At 37.1% G+C, this 21,247-nt stretch overlaps 1 protein-coding gene across 1 annotated transcript in view; it reads left to right on the top strand.

Moving 5' to 3' along the window:
- The window catches only part of LOC133420508 (uncharacterized), a 75,866-nt gene that overhangs the window by 11,145 nt on the left and 43,474 nt on the right, over positions 1-21,247 (top strand). The window contains exons 4-5 of the mRNA XM_061710203.1: positions 3,348-3,548; positions 16,884-17,003. Of these exons, the coding sequence (XP_061566187.1) occupies positions 3,348-3,548; positions 16,884-17,003 (321 nt within the window). The remainder of the gene's footprint in view (positions 1-3,347; positions 3,549-16,883; positions 17,004-21,247) is intronic.

The following is a 21,247-nucleotide window of genomic DNA, read 5'->3' as shown; positions in this document are numbered from 1 at the left end:
ATTGCACAAACTACAGCCGATCCATAGAACTGGATCAGTACTTGGATATTTACAGCAAGTGTTAGAAGCAGAGGTCATTAACTCTCCTCTCTTTGCAGCTGTTGACATTTAGTCGTTGACTAGTACCGACTGGAAGGAGATACCTGGACAAACAGTCCTTTTTATATACTTTCTGAACACTTACAAAGTTAAAGTGGCTTTGGCTTGTGTGGTGGGTTTCTTATCCACAGCATCATTTAAGTTAAATGACTTTTCTTTTTTTTTGTCTTGTCAGAGGCTTAAAATAGGCATTTATTTTGAGGTCAGTTGCCCAAAGCATGAACATTAGTTCCCATTTTCCTGCCATAACACGTCCTCACTCTAAACCACTTTGATTAATGTTGCTTCCTCCCCTAAAGAAGGTTTCCACTCCTTACCATCTAGCAATAGATCAAAGGTTGTTGTAGCTCTTGAATGTGTTTTGAAGCGATATTTTAAAATGTTAATAGGCTTATGTTAAATCATATTATGCGATAAAGTCGTGTTTGATCTCTTTGCCATAAGTCCTTCTAAGAATAATAGTGATGGATGTCACAACTGCTTTAATTTTAGCAGGTTAATTCCTCTTTCTGCAGCCCCTCTAGAACTTAATCATCTTTACTCAATGTCTAGATGTCTCCAAAGGTTTTTACCTGGGACCATCTGTGAGATTTATTGATTATGATTGGGGACCTGTGGATTCTAAACTTTACAGTGATTTGCTTTCTTTTTTTTTTTCCTATATTAAACTTTTTGTACGAAACAAAGATGAAGCATCAGAAACAAAGAAACAGACAAACTTAAGAACAAGGCTGGCCACTGGGGGGGATGCCATCATCACTGAAGTAAAAGATGGGATCAGATCTGCTTCTAATCTTTTATCTCTTCAGTCTATATGCTTTAGACCAGGGGTCGGCAACCCGCGGCTCTAGAGCCGTATGCGGCTCTTTAGCGCCGCCCTAGTGGCTCCTGGAGCTTTTTCAAAAATGTTTGACCTATTTTTTTTTTTTATTTATTTTTTTTTCTTCTTTTTTTCCTTTTTTTCTCTTTTGTTTCTTTTTTTTCTTTTTTTCTTTTTTTTCTTCTTTGTTTGCTTTTTTTTTTTCTTTTTTTCCCTTTTTTTTCTTCCTTTTTCCTTTCCTTTTTAATCTCGACATTTTGACTTTTTTCTCGAAATTTTGACTTTTTTCTCGACGTTTTGACTTTTTTCTCGAGATTGTACTTCAACATTAATCTCGACATTTTGACTTTTTTCTCAACATTTAAACTTTTTTCTCGACATTTAGACTTTTTTCTCAACATTGACTTTTTTCTCAACATTGACTTTTTTCTCGACATTTTGACTTTATTCTCAACATTTAAACTTTTTTCTCGACATTTTGACTTTTTTCTCTACATTGACTTTCTCGACATTTTGACTTTTTTCTCGATATTTCGACTTTTTTCTCAAGATTGTACTTCAATATTAATCTTGACATTTCAACTTTTTTCTCGAAGTGCATAATGAAAAAAAAATCTTCCCCCAGTTATAACTAATATACCTACATGCAGCATGTGTTGCCTTCATTCTAAGGCTTATACCAGACTTTTCATTTTTTGCGGCTCCAGACATATTTGTTTTTTGTGTTTTTGGTCCAATACGGCTCTTTCAACATTTTGGGTTGCCGACCCCTGGTGTATAGTAAAATCAGTCCGTCTTAATCCTCCTTAACTCATACTTCCTCCAATGAGCACAATCTTTGACGAGATATGCAACAAAATAAGTTCTCTTGTTGTGCCTGCTACGTCGTGTCTAAGGGAGGCAGTTTCTGATTATCTTTGGTTTGTCATGTGACCTTGATATGTGAAAAGTGTTTCCATTGCAGTGTTGCAATTTTTTTTCTTCTGAATGCCTCCTCATACAGACTCATTTTGTATTCATAGCTCCATTTTGATGATAGAAACGTGTCTATGGAAGATAACAGATCTGAAAATCTGCAGGGGGTCAGAAAAAAAGCCCATCTCAACTTCATGCATGTCATTGTCACTCTAAGCTAATTGGGGCAGAGCTATAGACGGACCTCCCAGCTGCTGCATCTGCACAAGCGCCACTGTGTGTTTTTAGTATTTCAAACCAGTATGCATTGCTTCTAGACCACCATCCATCAAGTAAACGGCGTGCTGCCACAGCTACCAAGTCCACATCTGCACAAGATTTCAGGGCCAACCACAAACTAGGTGCTTGTATCCGATTCTCATTCGCAACCAGACTTCCAAGACTCATTTGCCCAGATGTTTGTGACGCGCTGTGATTGAACGTATTTGGCTGAAGATGAGAGCTCTGCCTGCTGAGTTCACTCTCATGAGCAGCTGCTTCTCTCTTTTTAGTTGTAAATGAAATCAAGTCCAAGCTGAAGTAGGGCTGGGCGATATGGACCAAAAGTCATATCTCAATATTTTCTAGCTGAATGGCGATACTCGATATATATATCGATATTTTTTCTGTGCCATAATTGGGGTTTCCCCCAAAGCATTATAGCATAGCATCTCTGTTAGCTTCATTTTTTTCTGAGGCAAACCCTTAAAAAAACAGTCAGTTTTAATACAAAGCCTCGTGCCAAATGTCACACAGGTTCCTTTATTAACAGAGGTCTGCACAATATCAAAATGTATAAAACAAATGAAATAAAAATAAACTGCCTGCATATATAGAATAAAAATGCTTCTTGAATAAAATAAAACAAATAGCCCTTTCCTGCATAACAATTAAATTAAAATACACTGTGCAATTAATACAATGTAGACAGTAACAGGCAGACTTTTCCACTGAGGTTGACAGTTGTGCAAATAACAAAACATTTGTGCAAATCTCAAATAAAACATTCAAGTCAATTTGTCACAAAATAAGCTATATCAAAATCATAAAAAAAAAAAAAAAAAAAATTTAAATCGATATAAACGATATTGTCTCGTACCATATCGCGTTTGAAAATATATCGATATATATTAAAATCTCGATATATCGCCCAGCCCTAAGCTGAAGTAATAACTGTGTAACGAGACTGTTTTCTAACCCATTTTCAGTCTATACTACGTTCACTGACATTTGCCTTCACACCATTTATACTTTATTTTCCTAATTGGACAATTCATCACAGCAACTGTCAATATTTCTTGAAAGAAAATGCTATGGGTGCCTTCTGAGCAGACTTTATTGACGCAGTGGTTTAGTTTTGCAGAGCCTCACTCTGAACCCCTTTTGACTAAAGTAGTTGGATCAGACGTGAAGTTTGGAGGCCTGTTTTTATTCAAGTTGCTGCTCAACTTAAAATGTCTCTTGTTTTGCTCAGTTCATAGTTTCAGCGTTGGAGTCTTACCAGGGACCAAGTTGGAGAGCGGACCTGCAACTCTCCATTTGTGCAACAACCTACTGGCGCTCTCCCGGGACATCCCTCCCGCCATCATCGCTCACTGGAACCTGCCCGACCTGCGCAGATATGGACCTGTGCCCAATGGATTTGTGTTCGAAGGAGGGACAAGATGCGGTTACTGTAAGTTTATTTTTCATTGCTCTCTAATATGATTTGCATTTGGATTTGTTTAAACTTTGGTAAACTTCCAAAACATCATTTTTCGTCAGAATTGGCTTCTTTTTTTAGCATCTTGGTTGCTGCACACTTTGGCACATTTGGAGAAGTAATTTGACAAACTGGGCTGTGTGATGTGGAAGCGTTTAAAATCCCTGTTAGACTTGGCAAACGAAACAGGAGATATGTCGAAAAAGCAAAATATGAGCATGTGATTAATTATCCTGTGTAAAGCTGGGTTGCATGGAGCTCATTAAATTAAGATCTAAGCCATGTTTCTTTTATTTGGGTTGATTTGTGTTCCTTAAAGCTCCAATCCAATCCACTTATCCAAACTGCTGATAAAAACTCCAAAAGGGTTATATTCATAATACCGGTGTCGTTTTCTGCGACTGAGTCGGTGAATCTGCTGACCGCTCTGCTAGTAAAGCATCACTTCACAGGAGATGATCATTTACTGATATTATTTCCTCTCTGCACATTTATCTCGTCAGGTATTAATGATGCTGTAAACCTTGATCGCTCTTTGTAAATGATTTGCTCCCCTCCCGCCGCTGGTCATCACTTCCTGATGATGATGGAGCACCCCCATACTACGAACTAAGCACTTCTCAGATTTAAAAAAAAAAAAGAAAGAAAGTGCTGTACCAACTAAGATAACACTGGAGTGATGTATCGACCCGCTGCTAGGTGGGCGTGAAAGAAGAATCTCGCTGATTTCCCCCCGTTGTATAAAGACTCAGCTTGAGTCAGCTTGACTGTTGCTCCATACCTGTGCTTTTATTTGGTTTTTAGAGAAAAACAGTTTATTGGTAGACTTTTAAACCAATGTTTGAGTTATTATTTGTTTTTGTAATGTTGAGCTCCAGTGCGATCGTACATTCAGCTAATCAGTCAACCTTTATGGTTTCTGCACCAGTCAGAGTAGAATCCTCTCATGCTTGGAAAGGTTTTTAATCTGAATTAATAGATGAAAAAGATCCTAGAAAAGTAGTTTTATGAACCGCAATCAGTTACTCCTGCACACAGAATTGGAATGAGAACTTTGTCCGATAATAATAATAATAATAATGATAATTATGGAAAGGTTTCTGTGGCCTATAAAGCACCTAATGTGGTGTTCTCCCATGTGAAACTGCAAATGTTGTCACCTCTCTTCTTTAGTTTAGTTTAGAGACTTTTTATGGACTACTTTTGAAGTCTTTTGAGTACATTTTCAATGAGTGGATCAAAGCTCAAAATGTCCTACATTTTTTGCACATTGTGGTTTCATATTTTTCCCAAGAGCTGAATATATTTACAAGCTGTGAGGGTCCGTTATATAGTGTAGCTTTTTTTTTTTTTTTTCTTTCCTCCCAAATAAGCCACTTCTCCTCTGCTTAACACTGAATCTCTTCATGGACTTTATTATCTAAATTTCATTGTAATCCTAGCTCTAAAATATGCTGTGCAGCAGCCAGAAGAGAAGTCTTTAGCAGATGAGGATTTTTTTTCCTTTTTTTTTTCCTTGCTTTTTTCAAAATGCAAGAATAAAATTAGTCTTTTTTTTTTTTTTTTGTGACAGGAAAAATAGAGTCTGCAGAAAATAATGTTTTGGTTCAGCAGCCAGAGGAAGTTGATCATATTGGCTGGGTTCCTTCGAGGATTGACTTGTTTGGAGGAACATTTATCACACACTAGAGGAATATCTTCAGGGTGGGGTTTTATGTGTTTTTCTTATTATGTAAAACTGTCTTAAATGTTAATAAATTATTATAATCAGTGGAACACAACAAGCCTTTGCTGCACATGGGTTTGTCTTACTTCATCATTGTGGTTACATTAGTCAGATTTAGCTCATTCTTCTTCACTGTGTTTAAATTGATGCTAATTTGTGCGTGGAGCTTCCACTTCCAGTGTCGGCGCGAGCACGTTTTGGTGAGCGGGTTGGACTCGGTCTCCTCTCTCGTTGTGCATCTGGCCTCCCTCAGGCTGACATGTTAAGATACTCAATGGAGTTTTGTGAAATGACAAAAAGAGCCTTCAGATGGGTTTTATGCCTGCCAGAGGGTTTAGCATCCACATGTGCAGATGGCGTCGTGAGAAATTCTGCCTTTTCAATAGGTTTTGTTCCTGCAGCATGATTTCTAAAAGGCTTGATGGTCGTTTGTAATCAAATAGCCTGTGACTCGGTTCTTTTGCAGCTGGGTTTTAGTTGTTTTTTTTTGTTTTTTTATTCCCCAACTGTTTTTTTTATTTTTATTTTTTAACTGTAGTCTTCAATTTAGATCTTAGGAAGTGCTTTGCTCACCTATGTGAAATCTATATGTAGTTCTGATTAGGGATGGGTGGTATGGACTAAAAAATGTATCACAATAATTTCTGCATTTATCCCGATAACGATAAAAATGACGATAAAAAAATACCAATTCAACTCCACCAAAACACTGCTCTAAAAGAATACTAAATGCTACTAAACTACACTAATTAAGTTGAATTGATAAAAACCAATTAAATGAGTTACACCTGTACTGCAAAACTGTAATGACTCAAGCTCCTCGCTCTCAGATCCGCCGTTCTTTCTTTCTTTCTTTCTTTCTAGCTCATTTCTTTCTTTCTTTCTTTCTTTCTTTCTTTCTTTCTTTCTTTCTTTCTTTCTTTCTTTTCTTTCTTTCTTTCTTTTCTTTCTTTCTTTCTTTTTCTTTCTTTCTTTCTTTCTTTCTTTCTTTCTTTCTTTCTTTCTTTCTTTCTTTCTTTCTTTCTTTCTTTCTCTTTCTTTCTTTCTTTCTTTCTTTCTTTCTTTCTTTCTTTCTTTCTTTCTTTCTGGCTCCTTCCTTCCTTCCTTCCTTCCTTCCTTCCTTCCTTCCTTCCTTCCTTCCTTCCTTCCTTCCTTCCTTCACGTACGTTGTGTGTGGATTTAACACACAGAACCATAAATCAGTTTTACACAAAAACATCATCAACGGGAATTTATTGTTTTTACCGCGAGATGACAAATTCTTACCGTGGGGAATTTTTTTGACGTTTATCGTGAACGGTAAAATATCACCCATTCCTAGTTCTGATTCATTTAATGATTTGGAAAAGACCACAAAATATAAAAAAACGAAAAGAAAAAGCTCTTTAGATTTGGTCACAAATATGTGACAGCTCAAACTAGGAATGGTAATAATAAAAAGTGATTGTCCTGTTTAGTTTAGTTTTTAGTTTAACAACTTTAGTTAAAAAAAAACACTGCAGAAGAAGTAAAAAAAAGATGTTTCTAAAGATGGAAAAGTAACATTACAAAAATAAAACTTCAATCAGCTATTTTCATCAAGGTAAGTTGAAATGACCTTTAACAAATTTGGATGCAATCAGCTAAAAATAAAAAATTGAGGAGCTCCTCTTCTTACAGAGTTTGAATTGACATACGGCTTAAGTTTCTCGAGCCACGCCCTGCAAGAAGAAAAATTGTCACCCTTATTTTCTTGCCTAGAAGTGTAATGGAAATCCTCCTGATGACTTCTGGCTCCAGTTGAGAAATGTATCACTTCATTCAGTAACATGAAGCCAATATTTATTTATTTCTTATGAGCCATTTTAGTTCCAGCTCTTAGATTTGGGCTGTAATTGGTGCTTCTGTTCTTTTTGTACCTATAACTGGTCCCTAGAGGCCATCTAGTTCGGTGTTAACCTGTTGACAGCTGGGGATTGGAGCTTTAATTGGAGATGGTATATAAATATAGATTAATACAATTTTCATGGACATTTTCACCTACTGTAAATCAATCGTTCAGCTGTCCAAGTTCTTTTTTTATGTTCCTGAAAACGTGTAGAAAATGTCCAGTGAATAGTGAATGTTGCGTTCATACTAGGGGTGTAACGATACACTAATCTCATGATACGGTACGATACACGATATTGAGGTCACGATAACGATACGATACGATATTATAGCAGTATTTTTTTAACAACCTTGAATGAGGAACATATGACTGGAAAAAATGGTCTTTTATTTGAAAGATACAAAACAATACTGTGCATTTGCCCTATTGTTCCAGTTTGTAATGCTTTATAACTTGTTTAAGTTTTAAAGAGAAAGCCAGGCCAACCATTTTCCACAAACTGAACTAAAAGTAAATGTCAGGTTTGCATTATGCATCTTCAGTTTCATACAAGTACAAATATTTTGCCACAAACTGAATAGTTTCTCTCATGTAGGGATTTGACTTTTTTCTTTTCCAGAAATTTAACAACTAAAATTAAATAAATAAATACAAGTAAATAAATACATAAAATTTTACATCATAAAAAAGTTGATTCATGCTCACCTTATAAGTGTAAGAGGAGATTTATTTTTGTTAAGAAGGTTATTTTGGTAATTCAGGATTCATTATTTTATAAATATATTCTTTATATTCTGATGTAAATCAGGGGACTATAATGACACTAGTCAGTTTATCTGTAGTTGTTAATATGTTTTAGATTGGGCGGAGTGATACGCCACAGTACGGCACTAGGTGCTGTGTTGATGTTCTAAAATCCTACGCTGTTGAGCGGACATTAAAGTACACTGGAACTCAGCAGAAGTTGTCCCTGTGTTTATTCTACTCACGACCCCAAAAGGTTTAATTTAATAAGGTAAGGCTTAACTCTACACCAGCCTTACATTAGTAAAAGTTCAGAGCTCAAAACCTGCAAGAGTCCCGTGATCGGGACCAAAACGGTACTAGTTTCTTCTGAGCGGAGGAAGATTTTGGTCCGCCGGTCGAGGCGCGGTCGGCACCAATACACTGCGCGTTACTAGTCAACACAATAGATTAATATTAATAATCCAATATCGCGATACAGTTTGTCACCCTCCACGACACTTATCGTGGCGTTTTTGTATCTTAAATTTTCGTGGCACGTTATATTGTTACACCCCTAGTTCATACATATTCAAAAAGGTTAGTGCTGAAATAACAGATGGAGGATTATTTAACCCTCCGGGACACCTTTAATAATTGTTACACTCTGACCCCTTCGCGCAGAAAACGCGCTTTTCATAAGGTAGCTATAAAACATATTATACATTAATATTATATTCCACTTTAATTGAGCTCATTTCTTTCACCAATATCTGACCCTAAGTGTTGATATCAAATATTAATGATATTTTAAAGATTTAACCCTTTAAATGCCAGGTTTTTGTCACGATGCCACCATGTTTTTAGATGAAAAAAAACAGAAAAATTTAATTATTTTCAATATACTACATGCAAAGTAGATTTTTTTGTTTTGAGTTATTACAGCCTGGGATATGTCAATGATGAGTAGCAACATTGATTTTCATGCATTATTATTTTTTGTGCAGTGTCAAATAGTTACACTCTGACCCCTTCGCGCAGAAAACGCGCTTTTCATAAGGTAGCTATAAAACATATTATACATTAATATTATATTCCACTTTAATTGAGCTAATTTCTTTCACCAATATCTGACCTAAGTGTTGATATCAAATATTAATGATATTTTAAAGATTTAACCCTTTAAATGCCAGGTTTTTTGTCACAATGCCACCATGTTTTTAGATGAAAAAAACTGAAAAATTGAATTATTTTCAATATACTACATGCAAAGTAGATTTTTTTGTTTTGGGTTATTACAGCCTGGGATATGTCAATGATGAGTAGCAACATTGATTTTCATGCATTATTATTTTTTGTGCAGTGTCAAATAGTTACACTCTGACCCCTTCGCGCAGAAAACGCGCTTTTCGTAAGGTAGCTATAAAACATATTATACATTAATATTATATTCTACTTTAATTGAGCTAATTTCTTTCACCAATATCTGACCTAAGTATTGATATCAAATATTCATGATTTTTTAAAGATTTAACCCTTTAAATGCCAGGTTTTTGTCACGATGCCACCATGTTTTTAGATGAAAAAACCAGAAAAATTGAATTATTTTCAATATACTACATGCAAAGTAGATTTTTTTGTTTTGGGTTATTACAGCCTGGGATATGTCAATGATGAGTAGCAACATTGATTTTCATGCATTATTATTTTTTGTGCAGTATCAAATAGTTACACTCTGACCCCTTCGCGCAGAAAACTCGCTTTTCATAAGGTAGCTATAAAACATATTATACATTAATATTATATTCTACTTTAATTGAGCTAATTTCTTTCACCAATATCTGACCTAAGTATTGATATCAAATATTCATGATTTTTTAAAGATTTAACCCTTTAAATGCCAGGTTTTTGTCACGATGCCACCATGTTTTTAGATGAAAAAAAACAGAAAAATTGAATTATTTTTCAATATACTACATGCAAAGTAGATTTTTTTGTTTGGGTTATTACAGCCTGGGATATGTCAATGATGAGTAGCAATATTGATTTTCATGCATTATTATTTTTTGTGCAGTGTCAAATACTCACACTTTGACCCCTTAGCGCAAAAAAATGCGCTTTTCATAAGGTAGCTATAAAACATATTATACATTAATATTATATTCCACTTTTATTGAGCTAATTTGTTTCACCCAATATCTGACCTAAGTATTAATATCAAATATTCATTATTTTTTAAAGATTTAACCCTTTAAATGCCAGGTTTTTGTCATGATGCCATGTTTTTAGATGAACAACACAGGGAACACAGAGCAGCAACATTGATCTTCATGCATTATTATTTTTTATGCATTTCAAAAGGTAGCTATAACACATACTTTTTTACCCAGAAGTGAAACAATGAACAATGAACCAGGAACAGTGAGCCAGGAACATCAAAACTGACTAAATAACATTCAATAACAGCAACAAAATTGTGACAGAGAGAAAGAGACTGTGTGTGCGCGTGCGTGTGTGTGTGCGTGTGCGTGTGCGTGTGCGCGTGTGTGTGTGTGTGTGTGTGTGTGTGTGTGTGTGTGTGTGTGTGTGTGCGCGTGTGCGTGTGTGTGTGTGTGTGTGTGCGTGTGTGTGTGTGTGAGTGTGAGTGTGTGTGAGTCAGTTCAGGTGAGGCAGGAGCTGCAAACAATTTGGTAGTGCTCCTTGCAGATGGGACTGTCGCACTTTCTGCAGGTGGAGTACACGTAGGAGTTTGTTGCTGGTGCTCAAAACACACTGCCTCCTCCTCTGGGTGGTGTGTGGGGATGGGCTTGTGCACTTGAGCTTGGACCTGGGTCTCCTTTGAGTTCAGCACCAACACCAAAGCCGCAGCAGCTGGTGTGCGGGGAGGTGGCGTCTCCTTGCCATTTGTGGAGCTACAAGAGTCTTCCCCAGCTCCTCAATGAACAGCCTCCTCCGCTAACTTTTTCCCCGTTGCCATGAGGGATCCACGGTGGTCCAAAGGATGAAAGCAAATTTCACTGCCACTGAATTTCCCCACTTCTGGAAGTCTCATCTTCCTCACTGTCAGAGGACACATCAAAGCTCTCAGAAGACGATTCAGACACCGGTTCCTCGTCTGTAGTATCTGTGTTCTCTGTGTCAGATTCCTCTTGCCCGCGATCAGAATCAGACTCCATCGCTATGTCCAAAGCGTTGTGCACTCAATAGGCTCTCTCCATCTTGCCAAATAAGAAATGACTAGTTCCACAGGTTGCATTTTTATAAACTTTGGCTGCAGTCGCAGCTGTGTAAACGACTCAACAAAAAGCATGATTCTCTCTATGGCTGCACCTTTCATGTGATTCAAAATGCCCCATGTTTGGATTTATTTGTGTTTATGGACCTCTTGTGTAGGTGTGTGTGGTGTGCATTTATACAAAATAATCTTATAGGGGCTTTGAACTTCTGCACAAAAACCATGTGAATGAATGAAAACAGTGGCACTTGAAAGCCTTTGCTCATAATGTCATAAGGTCACACACACACACACACACCACACACACACAAACACGCACACACACACATACACACACACATACACACACACACATATACTAACTGTACATGCAAACATACACACACACACACACACATTAAGGGAGGGGGAGGGGTGAATTGTGACGGTGCCATCCAGTGGAAATAGCATGTTTTTTCTCCATATGCCAAATATGGTAAAAATGAGGTAATCTGGTTCAGAGTAGTAAATATGATCAATTCCAAGGCAAAAGACCAGATTGACACCTAGATATAATAAAATGCATTTATTATGCTTTAATGGAAGCAAGATCAAAAATTGAAGTTTGAATGGGTTTCAATGGCGCGTTTTTTGCGCTAAGGGGTCAGAGTGTAACAATTGTATTTTACAGAGTGTATTTTAGACTTACTGTAGGAACTGAGCTGGAAATATAAAGATCATATAAAAATACACAATCTCACCAAAATTCATGCCATATGGATGAACTCAGCCAAAATTATCCAAAAATGAAAAGTGAAAAGCGCGTAAAATGCGCCTAGGTGTCCCGGAGGGTTAATGTATTTTCTTAAACTGATCAGGATTAAAACACTTATGTCACAGCGCAGTGTCTCTCAGAGATGGTAAGAATATTTGACATTGAAAACATGACAAACATCTAAACCAGAAAAGAAGATAAACGCGTGTAGATTATAATGTTTGTGTTGCATTTTAAGTAATTAATCAAGTAAGAATTACAAACAAGTACAGATTACTGCTCCTCAGATGTCGGGACTGGAGAAGCTGCTGCTGTATTTATTAATCTCCTGATTTGGACACTTTGCTTGAGGCTTGGGCATTGTGAATAAATTATAAAGTGTGAAAATGGTCAGAATGTTAATAAGTAATGAGCTGTGGAAATTGGTATTTCATGTATAATACAAAATAATTGATTATAAAGTGGAACTTATCAATATTTTTTTTAATTAAAATTGAATTTAAGATGATTAAGTGACAAGTATTTTAATGACAGTGCTTTTAGTTTACACAAAGCAGTTTAGCTCTAAATGTTAAGTTTTAAAACAGTCACAAATCTGCTCTGGCTCTGGTCAGGATTGATGAGAAAAACACATCTCAGGTGCTCATGCTGATGTTTTATGAGGCTGCTGTGGGTTTGAAAAAACAGAAGAAATACTTATTTATTATTTTATTGTGCCGTTTCCTACGGAAACTGGCAGCACCAACTTGCAGGTGATGCGAGATAAGACAAGACAAAGGAGAGAGACGGTCTTATGTCATCCCTTTATGTTGCCGTGGCTCACGGACTCGTCTCCTGGGAGACGAGGAGACTCAACATAGCTCCAGTTCGGTATACATTAAAGCCCTCAGAGCTCTGAGAGTACAAGTTCAGAGAGATGGGTACTAATTTGAAGGCCTTCTCTGAATACCGAGTACACTAAGTTTAGACTTGTAATGTTGGGTACTTCATACTTCTCAAACACAACCCGGGAGAATGTTCTCTGGAGGATGCGTTTGATCCTTTTGCTGTTGGAGTGAGTGTGTTCTTCACCTCAGCTAACAGGATAACTAGGCCTGTGTTGAAAAAAATGATTTCCCAATTCTAAATCGATTCTCATATTAATTCCTAAAAATCGATTCATATGTCTAAAGATCAATTTTTTTTTTTTTTTTCCTTTGGGGGGGGGGGGGGGGGTGGGGGGATTTTTTATTTTTTCTTTTCTTTTATTTATTTATGTATTATTTTTTTTTTCATCATTACATCATGACTGAAACATCTTAACTAGGCCTGTGTTGAAAAAATTGATTTCCCAATTCTAAATCGATTCTCATATTAATTACTAAAAATCGATTCATATGTCTGAAGATCGATTTTTAAAATTTTTTTTTCCTTTTATTTATTTATGTATTTTTTTTTTCATCATTACATTACAACTTTTGGTTATTTTTTTGTTTATCCCCAAAAAAGGAATGTTTTGTTGGACACGAGAATAACTGGTGCCATGTTTTTGCCTTTAAATATGTTTAAAGGTATGAAAACATTAAAGTGTTATATTTGCATAAATTGTCCATATTTCATTACGTTATATACTGTCTTTGGGTTACATTTGCAAAAAATGCTAAAAACCAAATTCTCAAAAATGAAAAACCAAAATAGACAGAAAATGGAACAAATAAAAATGGAATGTGGGAAAAAATAAAACCGATTTCATCCGTCTCTGTTTCCTCCCTGGATCTGTTTGGTAATTCTGACCCACGATGTTTCTGAAAGCAGTTCTATCAGCATTCTGGGAGCTGATTGGTCCTTACAGCATCATTAGCTGCTAATACTTGCTGTTTAATCTCAATATAATACTAGTAGTAATATGTTGCAGAACTACAGTCATATAATTCATGCAACAGCTCAAAAAACTGTTTTAATAACACTAACCCAAATCAATATCGGAATCGAATCGGATCGAATCAAATCTTGATACCGATTCTGAATCTTAAGAATCGGAATCGAATCGATTGAATCGATCCCCAGCCCTAAGGATAACACATATTCAAAAATGTCTTAAATTTAGTTGAACATAAAAAGCTTAAAACACACTGTGACTCATGTTGGACCGTGGACCCCTGTGTCAAGTGTGGATTCCTGTTAATTTGTGAGATGCGTTTGCTTTTTAGTGCTCCTGTTTCTTTTTTTATAGATTTTTTGGGCTCTAGTGGAACTTTATTCAAGTTGCAGACAAGAAAGGGGGTAGAGAGAGATAATGGGGATGACGTGCAGCAAATGTGCAAGGCCGGGATTGGAACCTGCGACCGCTGCAGGAGGACTGTAGCCTCAGTATATGAGCCGCTTGCTTAACCCACTCCTGTTTCTTAACTACGTTATAATTAAAGTTTTATAGACAGATAAAAGAAAAACCTCTAAAAAACATCTGAGGATCTTTTTCCAATCGGGCTCCATCTAGCTTGATTACCACAAATGTGAAGTTCTAACTTTCTTCTTTACTCATTCTTTGAAGCTTCCTCCCCTGTTTTTACTTCCGCTCATTGATGAGAAATGCATCCTGGGAGTCTTTGCCGTGTCAAATCTCAGCTGGATGCCTCCCTGATGAGCATGAACACATGCGGGGATTTCGACCGTACTTGACTAGCTTGCGATTGACGTTTTCCAAACACACAATAGCACAAGTACAGACTAGAACACATCCCGAGAAATTCTGTATGATTTAACACGTGCCCCCGTGTTTGAGAGTCCTGTGTCTACCGTGCAACTTCCCAGCGGTCAAGCCGCTTCAAAGCTGCCGGTTAACTCCTATAGCGGCCTCAGCCTACCGCAGTAATTTAAAAGATGTTTTCAAATCAATGCACAACTCTAGAACGACGGTGAGGATGCTTGTTTGTGATTGGAGGGTCAGATACCGATGTCTAGGAGACCTTGTACAAAACGGAGCAGACAAGAATACTGAATACCGCCAAACTAACTCGCACGAGGCTCTTTTGTGAGTTATAACTTAACATGACCTTCATCAAAAGTACATCTTTTATCTGTAAAATCAGAGTGAATCCATAAATATCACTAGTAAATTAAAGCCAGAAATCCAATTTCTGTAATATCTTCTGCTTGGCTGGCCTTGCTTTGTTTTTTTTTGTTGTTGTTTTAAAAGAAAGAAAAAAGACAAGCCTTGACTCTCAGGTGTCTGCAAGATTCAAGTTTACACAAGTTTACGCTGACTGAATCAGATTTGATGCATTTGCAGTGTCTGTGTTTGATGGCTTCCCGGATCAGAGACCAGTAGGATCCACTTGAGTGGTTTTTGTTCTACACAGGAGGCCGTAAGCGAAACAAACTCTGCCACCTGTTCTTTGTTTTGCTTTGTGGTTATTTTTTGCACCGGAACACCTGATGTTTCTGTCGTCTGCCGCCAAACTATTGAAGTGTAGTTGTAGATCGAATTCAAATAAAGGTGATTCTAAGGTTGGGATGCTTATTTGCATGAACGCCTCTTCATCGGACCCGTAAAACACTTTGTAAAACACTTAGCAGTTGGTACATCTTCAGTTTCAAGTGGTGCAGGGGCTGAAGGCTGTTGACTTTCTGCGTGGCATGGGCGGTGTTGGGAATGTCCTTTACATGGGTGGTCTCGGGGGTGACACAACGACCCTTTATTGTTGACGCCTTGTAACGGATAAGCAGCTGTATTGTCAGAGGACGCTCTAGACACGTCTGCAGGGCAAGACCTCTGACCTTTACCATGTTGTGTCTCGAGACGGAATTGAAAGACAAACTAAACAATTTTTTTGTTCCCATTTATAGTCAAACGTGGAAGCAGCAAGACAACAGCTTAAATACTTCCTGAAGGCGAGTTAGCATTAGGGCTGGGGATCGATTCAAATGTCAAGAATCGATTCGATTCCGATTCTTAAGATTCAGAATCGATTATCAAGATTTGATTCGATTCGATTCCGATATTGATTTGGGTTAGTGTTATTTAAAACTGTTTTTTGAGCTGTTGCATAAATTATATGACTGTAGTTATGTAAAATATGAATACTAGTATTATATTGAGATTAAACAGCAAGTATTGCAGCTAATGATGCTGTAAGGACCAATCAGCTCCCAGAATGCTGATAGAACTGAAACAGAAACATTGTGGGTCAGAATTACCAAACAGATCCAGGGAGGAAACAGAAACGGATGAAATCAGTTTTATTTTTTCCCACATTCCGTTTTTATTTGTTCCATTTTCGGTCTATTTTGGTTTTTAATTTTTGAGCATTTGGTTTTTAGCATTTTTTGCAAATGTAACCCCAAGACAGTATATAAAGTAATGAAATATAGACAATTTATGCAATTATAACCTAACACTTTAATGTTTTCATACCTTTAAACATATTTAAAGGCAAAAACATGGCACCAGTTATTCTCGTGTCCAAAAAAACATTCCTTTTTTGGGGATAAACAAAAAAATAACCAAAAGTTGTAATGATGAAAAAAAAAAAACATAAATAAATAAAAAAAAATAAAAAGAATTGATCTTTAGACATATGAATCGATTTTTAGGAATTGATATGAGAATCGATTTTAGAATTGGGAAATCAATTTTTTCAACACCGGCCTAGTTAGCATTTTTCCTGGCAGCCACGTCTGCACCACCTCTTCCAAACATGAACATGTAGTAGTTCTGAGAAGAAGTAACAAAGACTTAAGTTTTGTGAAATCATCCTCCTTTTTTTTCCAATTTAGCCTGCTATTAGTCTGCTATTTCTCAAAATGTTGTAGTTTTGAGAACATTGGGAATTTTCTGTAACTGATATAGTAAACATGTTCTTTTTGCTCCAAAACACAAACTTACTCTCTCACGGTTGTGTCTTTAGGGCATCCTCGCGGATATTTCTTATTTCGAAAGCATATAAGAAGACAAGCAAGTGATCTAACTGACTGTAAAGATAACAGTATTTAAGACACTAACAGAGGTTCATCTCCTACAGGGGCCGGTGTGTTTCTGCTGGCATCAGCAGAGAGTGAGCAGATCAGCTTTCTGTTTGACTGCGTCGTCAGAGGCATCTCCCCCAGCAGGGGACCGTTCGGCCTGCGACCCGTTCTGCCAGGTGAGGACCCACCACAGCTTCTCCATGTTGGAGAGAATCAGAATGAGAAAGAGCTTTATGCCAAGTATGCTTGTGCGCACTCAAGGAAGCTCCCCCACAGGCAACATAAAACCAGCTTTCTGATAATAGAAGAAACACTGACGGAAACCAGGAACTGTTCATGCAAGTTACTGGAAAGACAAACACACGTAAACAAAATGAAAACAGAGCGCTGCATGAATAGCTATGAGTTGAGCTGCTTTCTACGAATGCAGTCATTTTGGCAGATCTCACTGGAGGATGCAATTACTTTTAAAGGTAGAGGAAGCGATTTCACACTGCAAAAACTCAAAATCTTAACAAGAATATTTATTTCTAGTTAAAATGTCTAATTTTTCTCATTACACTTAAAACAAGAAAAAACAACAATTTTCACCTGTTTCAAGTAGATTTTCACTTAAAATAATTATAAAAATCTGCCAGTGGAAAAAGATTTTTTTTGCTTGTAATGAGAAGATAAATCTTGTCCCACTGGCAGATTTATTTGACCTATTTCAAGTGAAAATTTACTCGAAACAGGTGAAAATTGTCAAATAACAAGTTATCTTTCTGGTAATGACTCTTGTTTTAAGTGTAATGAGTTTTTTTGACTAAAAATGAGACATTTTAACCAGAAATAAGACAAATATTCCTGTCTGTGATAGGCTGGAGTCATGCCTTTTGGGATTTTGCTTGCTTTTTAATTTTTTTTTAAAATATATATATATATATATATATATATATATATATATATATATATATATATATATATATATATATATATATATACTGTGTATATATGTATATGTATATAGGGGGTATATTCACAAGATGGGCAGCTTTCGGATGGGGAGGAAATATTCACTAAATGGGACAAATTGTGTGGAATTGCTTATCCTATCTTTAACTTAAGCATACTGAGACAAATGAAAACCTCATGTTACCTTTAACATCAATAAAATCATAATTGTTGCAGTAACTATGGCAATAAACTCTATTATATATTATAGATGCATGCATATGGTGTAGAACTGTCAGAGATGAATGTTTAATTGCTGTGATTTAGTGCCGTATCCTCGTGAGTGGAGTCCTCCACAACAGAAACAATTAAACCAAGAGGTACTTGAACTGTTAACGCTCTGAAAGAGAAACCGCTGTGTAAACAGTGACCTAAATAAGATAATAATTGAAATAAGTAAGCAATGATTGCATCAAGGCATGTGGAGTGTGTAGACATGTCAACACCTTAATGATAAAATAAAGATCTGTTTGAGCTTTTGCAGCATTTTGCATCATCAAATGGTCCAAGCATCGTTATGAAATGTTCAAAGATGAGAACAAGTGGTGTGCAAGTGAAATGTCCAAGGACACCCAGTTATTCAAAACCCTCACTCCTGTCCTTAAATGTGATTTATTCATTCTTGTCACACATTTGGATGCTAAATCTAATCTCACCAAAGCCATTAAAAATAACCTTTTGTCCACTTCCACACTTATTTTCTAAGTCAGCATTTATTTTTGATAAAGAAGACAAAACAAAAGTCAAAAGTGAAGCAGAAAAGTGCCGAGCGGGCAGCCGTAGAGGCTGACGGGTATTCTGGGTTTCACACATCTTGCCGCTCAATGACGGGTTGAGCTCATATTCCTGTTATTGTGGTGCGGGGGGTAGAATAAATAGCTGGGTGGATGTTGAAGAGGGCGCAAGCGGTCAAAGTCACAGTTCATACGAGCAGAGCAGCCAAAGCCTCCTAATCACTCGGGGCATGTGTGTAACCTCATCCTCGGGATTCCTCTGCGGCTTTCTCATCATTCTCAGTCGCCCAGCACTTGACTTTCTCTCCCCCATTCACTCTCGTCCTCCTTTTTTCTTTTTTTTTTTTTTTTTTTTTTACAAGTTGTGCTCTTTCCTGAACAACATAATCAGAGTCCTCTCTGTTTTTCTGTCCTACCCAGCTCCTGAGTGAATGTTTCTGCCCTTTCTTTTGGCTCCCATGTCAATAAATGTCATCTATGCTCTATGCTCTATGCAAAGATTGCCAATACCAATTGCCTACAGTTGGGGCAAAACTGACATTTAGAAGTACAGTATACCTGTTTGCGAAGCAGCAGATACTTTTTTTTATCAGGGAGCTGTTTAGGCATTTCAGTGCGGCATTTAAGATTTATTTGGTTTTGATTCCTTGTGTCATAACAGAAGACATGAGAGAAATGTGGTGAGGACACGTCCGAAGCCTGTTTACAGCTCGCTGCCCTCTGTGCCAGATCCCGGAGCCATAAAAGCCCAACTTGGTCAGGAGGGGGAGGAGACCTGGACGAGGCTTAAGTTGTGATGAGCGAAACATATAAATATATTTGGCTCTGATTGGCTGGTGGTGCCTGTCAGTCAGTGACGTGCAGTGAGGTTCATGGTTGGTGAGGCACTGACTCCTTCCAAAAAGGGAAGCTTATTCAATTGGCTACTGGTTATTTCATATCTCATCAGCATTCTTCACAAAAAAAACACACGGTACATATTACAGATACGTAAAGGTAAGAAAAACGTGCATTTGCTCTACACCCTCCATGTGTTGGCCGTCGCAATTCTATAATTCATACAACATAAATGAGAGTATAGACTGATGTACAAAACCACAGATTTAAATTTTGACCTTTAGTGAAATATTCAGTTGTCTTTAAAACGTTTAATTCTGATACTTTAATCAATTTAATACAGATTGCTCAACAAAAAGCATGAAAAGAAAAACAAAGAATATTTTATTTAAGGCCAAAATTTATTTTTTAAATATTCTATTGTATTTTTCTTAGTCTAAACTCTTTTTTATAAGATTGGAAGTGTTTTTTTGGTCTTACTTTTATTTGTAAATGAAGTCCATGCGCCTGTCCTTCGCCACAAAATCCTCCGTTACTTTGTTGTAAAAGTCCTCCTTATTTTAGTACGTGAGCGAACGGCGTTGACTCACGTTCGCCCCCTTCAGGTGAGGCAGAGTATTGTCTGCCTCACCCTGTGCCTTTTTAGCTGCGGTTTTATTTCCCATCAGCGAAACTAAATACGGTATGTCACTAACAAACATTAAACTTTAATGGTTAAAAACATTAGCCGGACTGTGTAAAATCAGGTCAAATAAACTGCAAACTTTATATTGGCGACATGCATAGATACGGCAACCAGCACGGGCCAATCGCACGTATCAGCACAGTTAGTGATGGATTGCGCAATCAGAGTTGAGGCTCTTCTCGCTGCTGCCTCACCTCAGGTTTCAGCCCCCTATTTGAACAGGAAATAGGCAAATTCAGCGATTTTGACTATAATAAATGTTCGAAATTAGTCATACATAAAGTTCAGTGGACAAATATTAGTATAAATTTGATGTTATAATTATTTATTTTTTTACTTGTGACCCCCCCTGACCCCTGACCGCACGTCAGTCAAGAAGATGTGGCCTAATGCCGCGTTCCATTTGTCCTCGGAAGTCGGAATTTCCCAGTTCCCAGTCGGAATTTTCAACTGGAACGCCCCTCGAAGTGGGATTTCCTACTGGGAAAGTGGGAGAAGCTTCACCACCCCCGAGTTACCATTCCAAGATGGCTGCCATTCCCAGTTCCCAGTTCCGATTTCCGAGGTAAATGGAACGCGGCACAAGACCTGCGGAATCAGACCACCACAGGTGGAAATGGTGTCACTAGGTTGAAACTGAGCACTTTCGTGCAGTAAGATGGAAAATAAAACGCAGGTGTGCGCTCAATGCTAAATCTGAAACTAAGAGTAATAGTCATTTTCTGTAAATTCTTAAAGCAGTAAGTTGCAATTTGAAGTGAAATCACAGTATCTTGACTCCTTGCGACATGAAAAGCTTTTGCTGTTGCTAGAAAGACAAATAATATTCATCGTACTGAGTTTAAAAAAATATCAAGCACAACTTTGCATCAGTTCATTTAAAAAAAAGTTAATTTTACAACACAAGCCGCATGTATCAATTAATTTTGATACATGTTTTTCAGAAAACGGGAAAAAAAAACTAAACGAAATATTTGGTTAAGTTGTTTCTGCTTTTTGCAAAATTTGACAAAAATATGATGTAGGTCATGATTTTAATTGGGGCGATGATACGTTTCCTTTAACTGTGGAAGTAAATCCCTGGATTGTTAAATGAAGTATGTAGTTTCCCCGCAGCAAATACACACCTTTTGAAGGTTTTACTCAGGGTAAATAAATACACACACACATA

This window comes from Cololabis saira, chromosome 20, assembly GCF_033807715.1.
Source record: "Cololabis saira isolate AMF1-May2022 chromosome 20, fColSai1.1, whole genome shotgun sequence".
In the NCBI taxonomy this organism is placed as follows: domain Eukaryota; kingdom Metazoa; phylum Chordata; class Actinopteri; order Beloniformes; family Belonidae; genus Cololabis; species Cololabis saira.
Note: the sequence above shows the minus strand (reverse complement) of the source record. Positions and strands in the feature narration are given on the sequence as shown.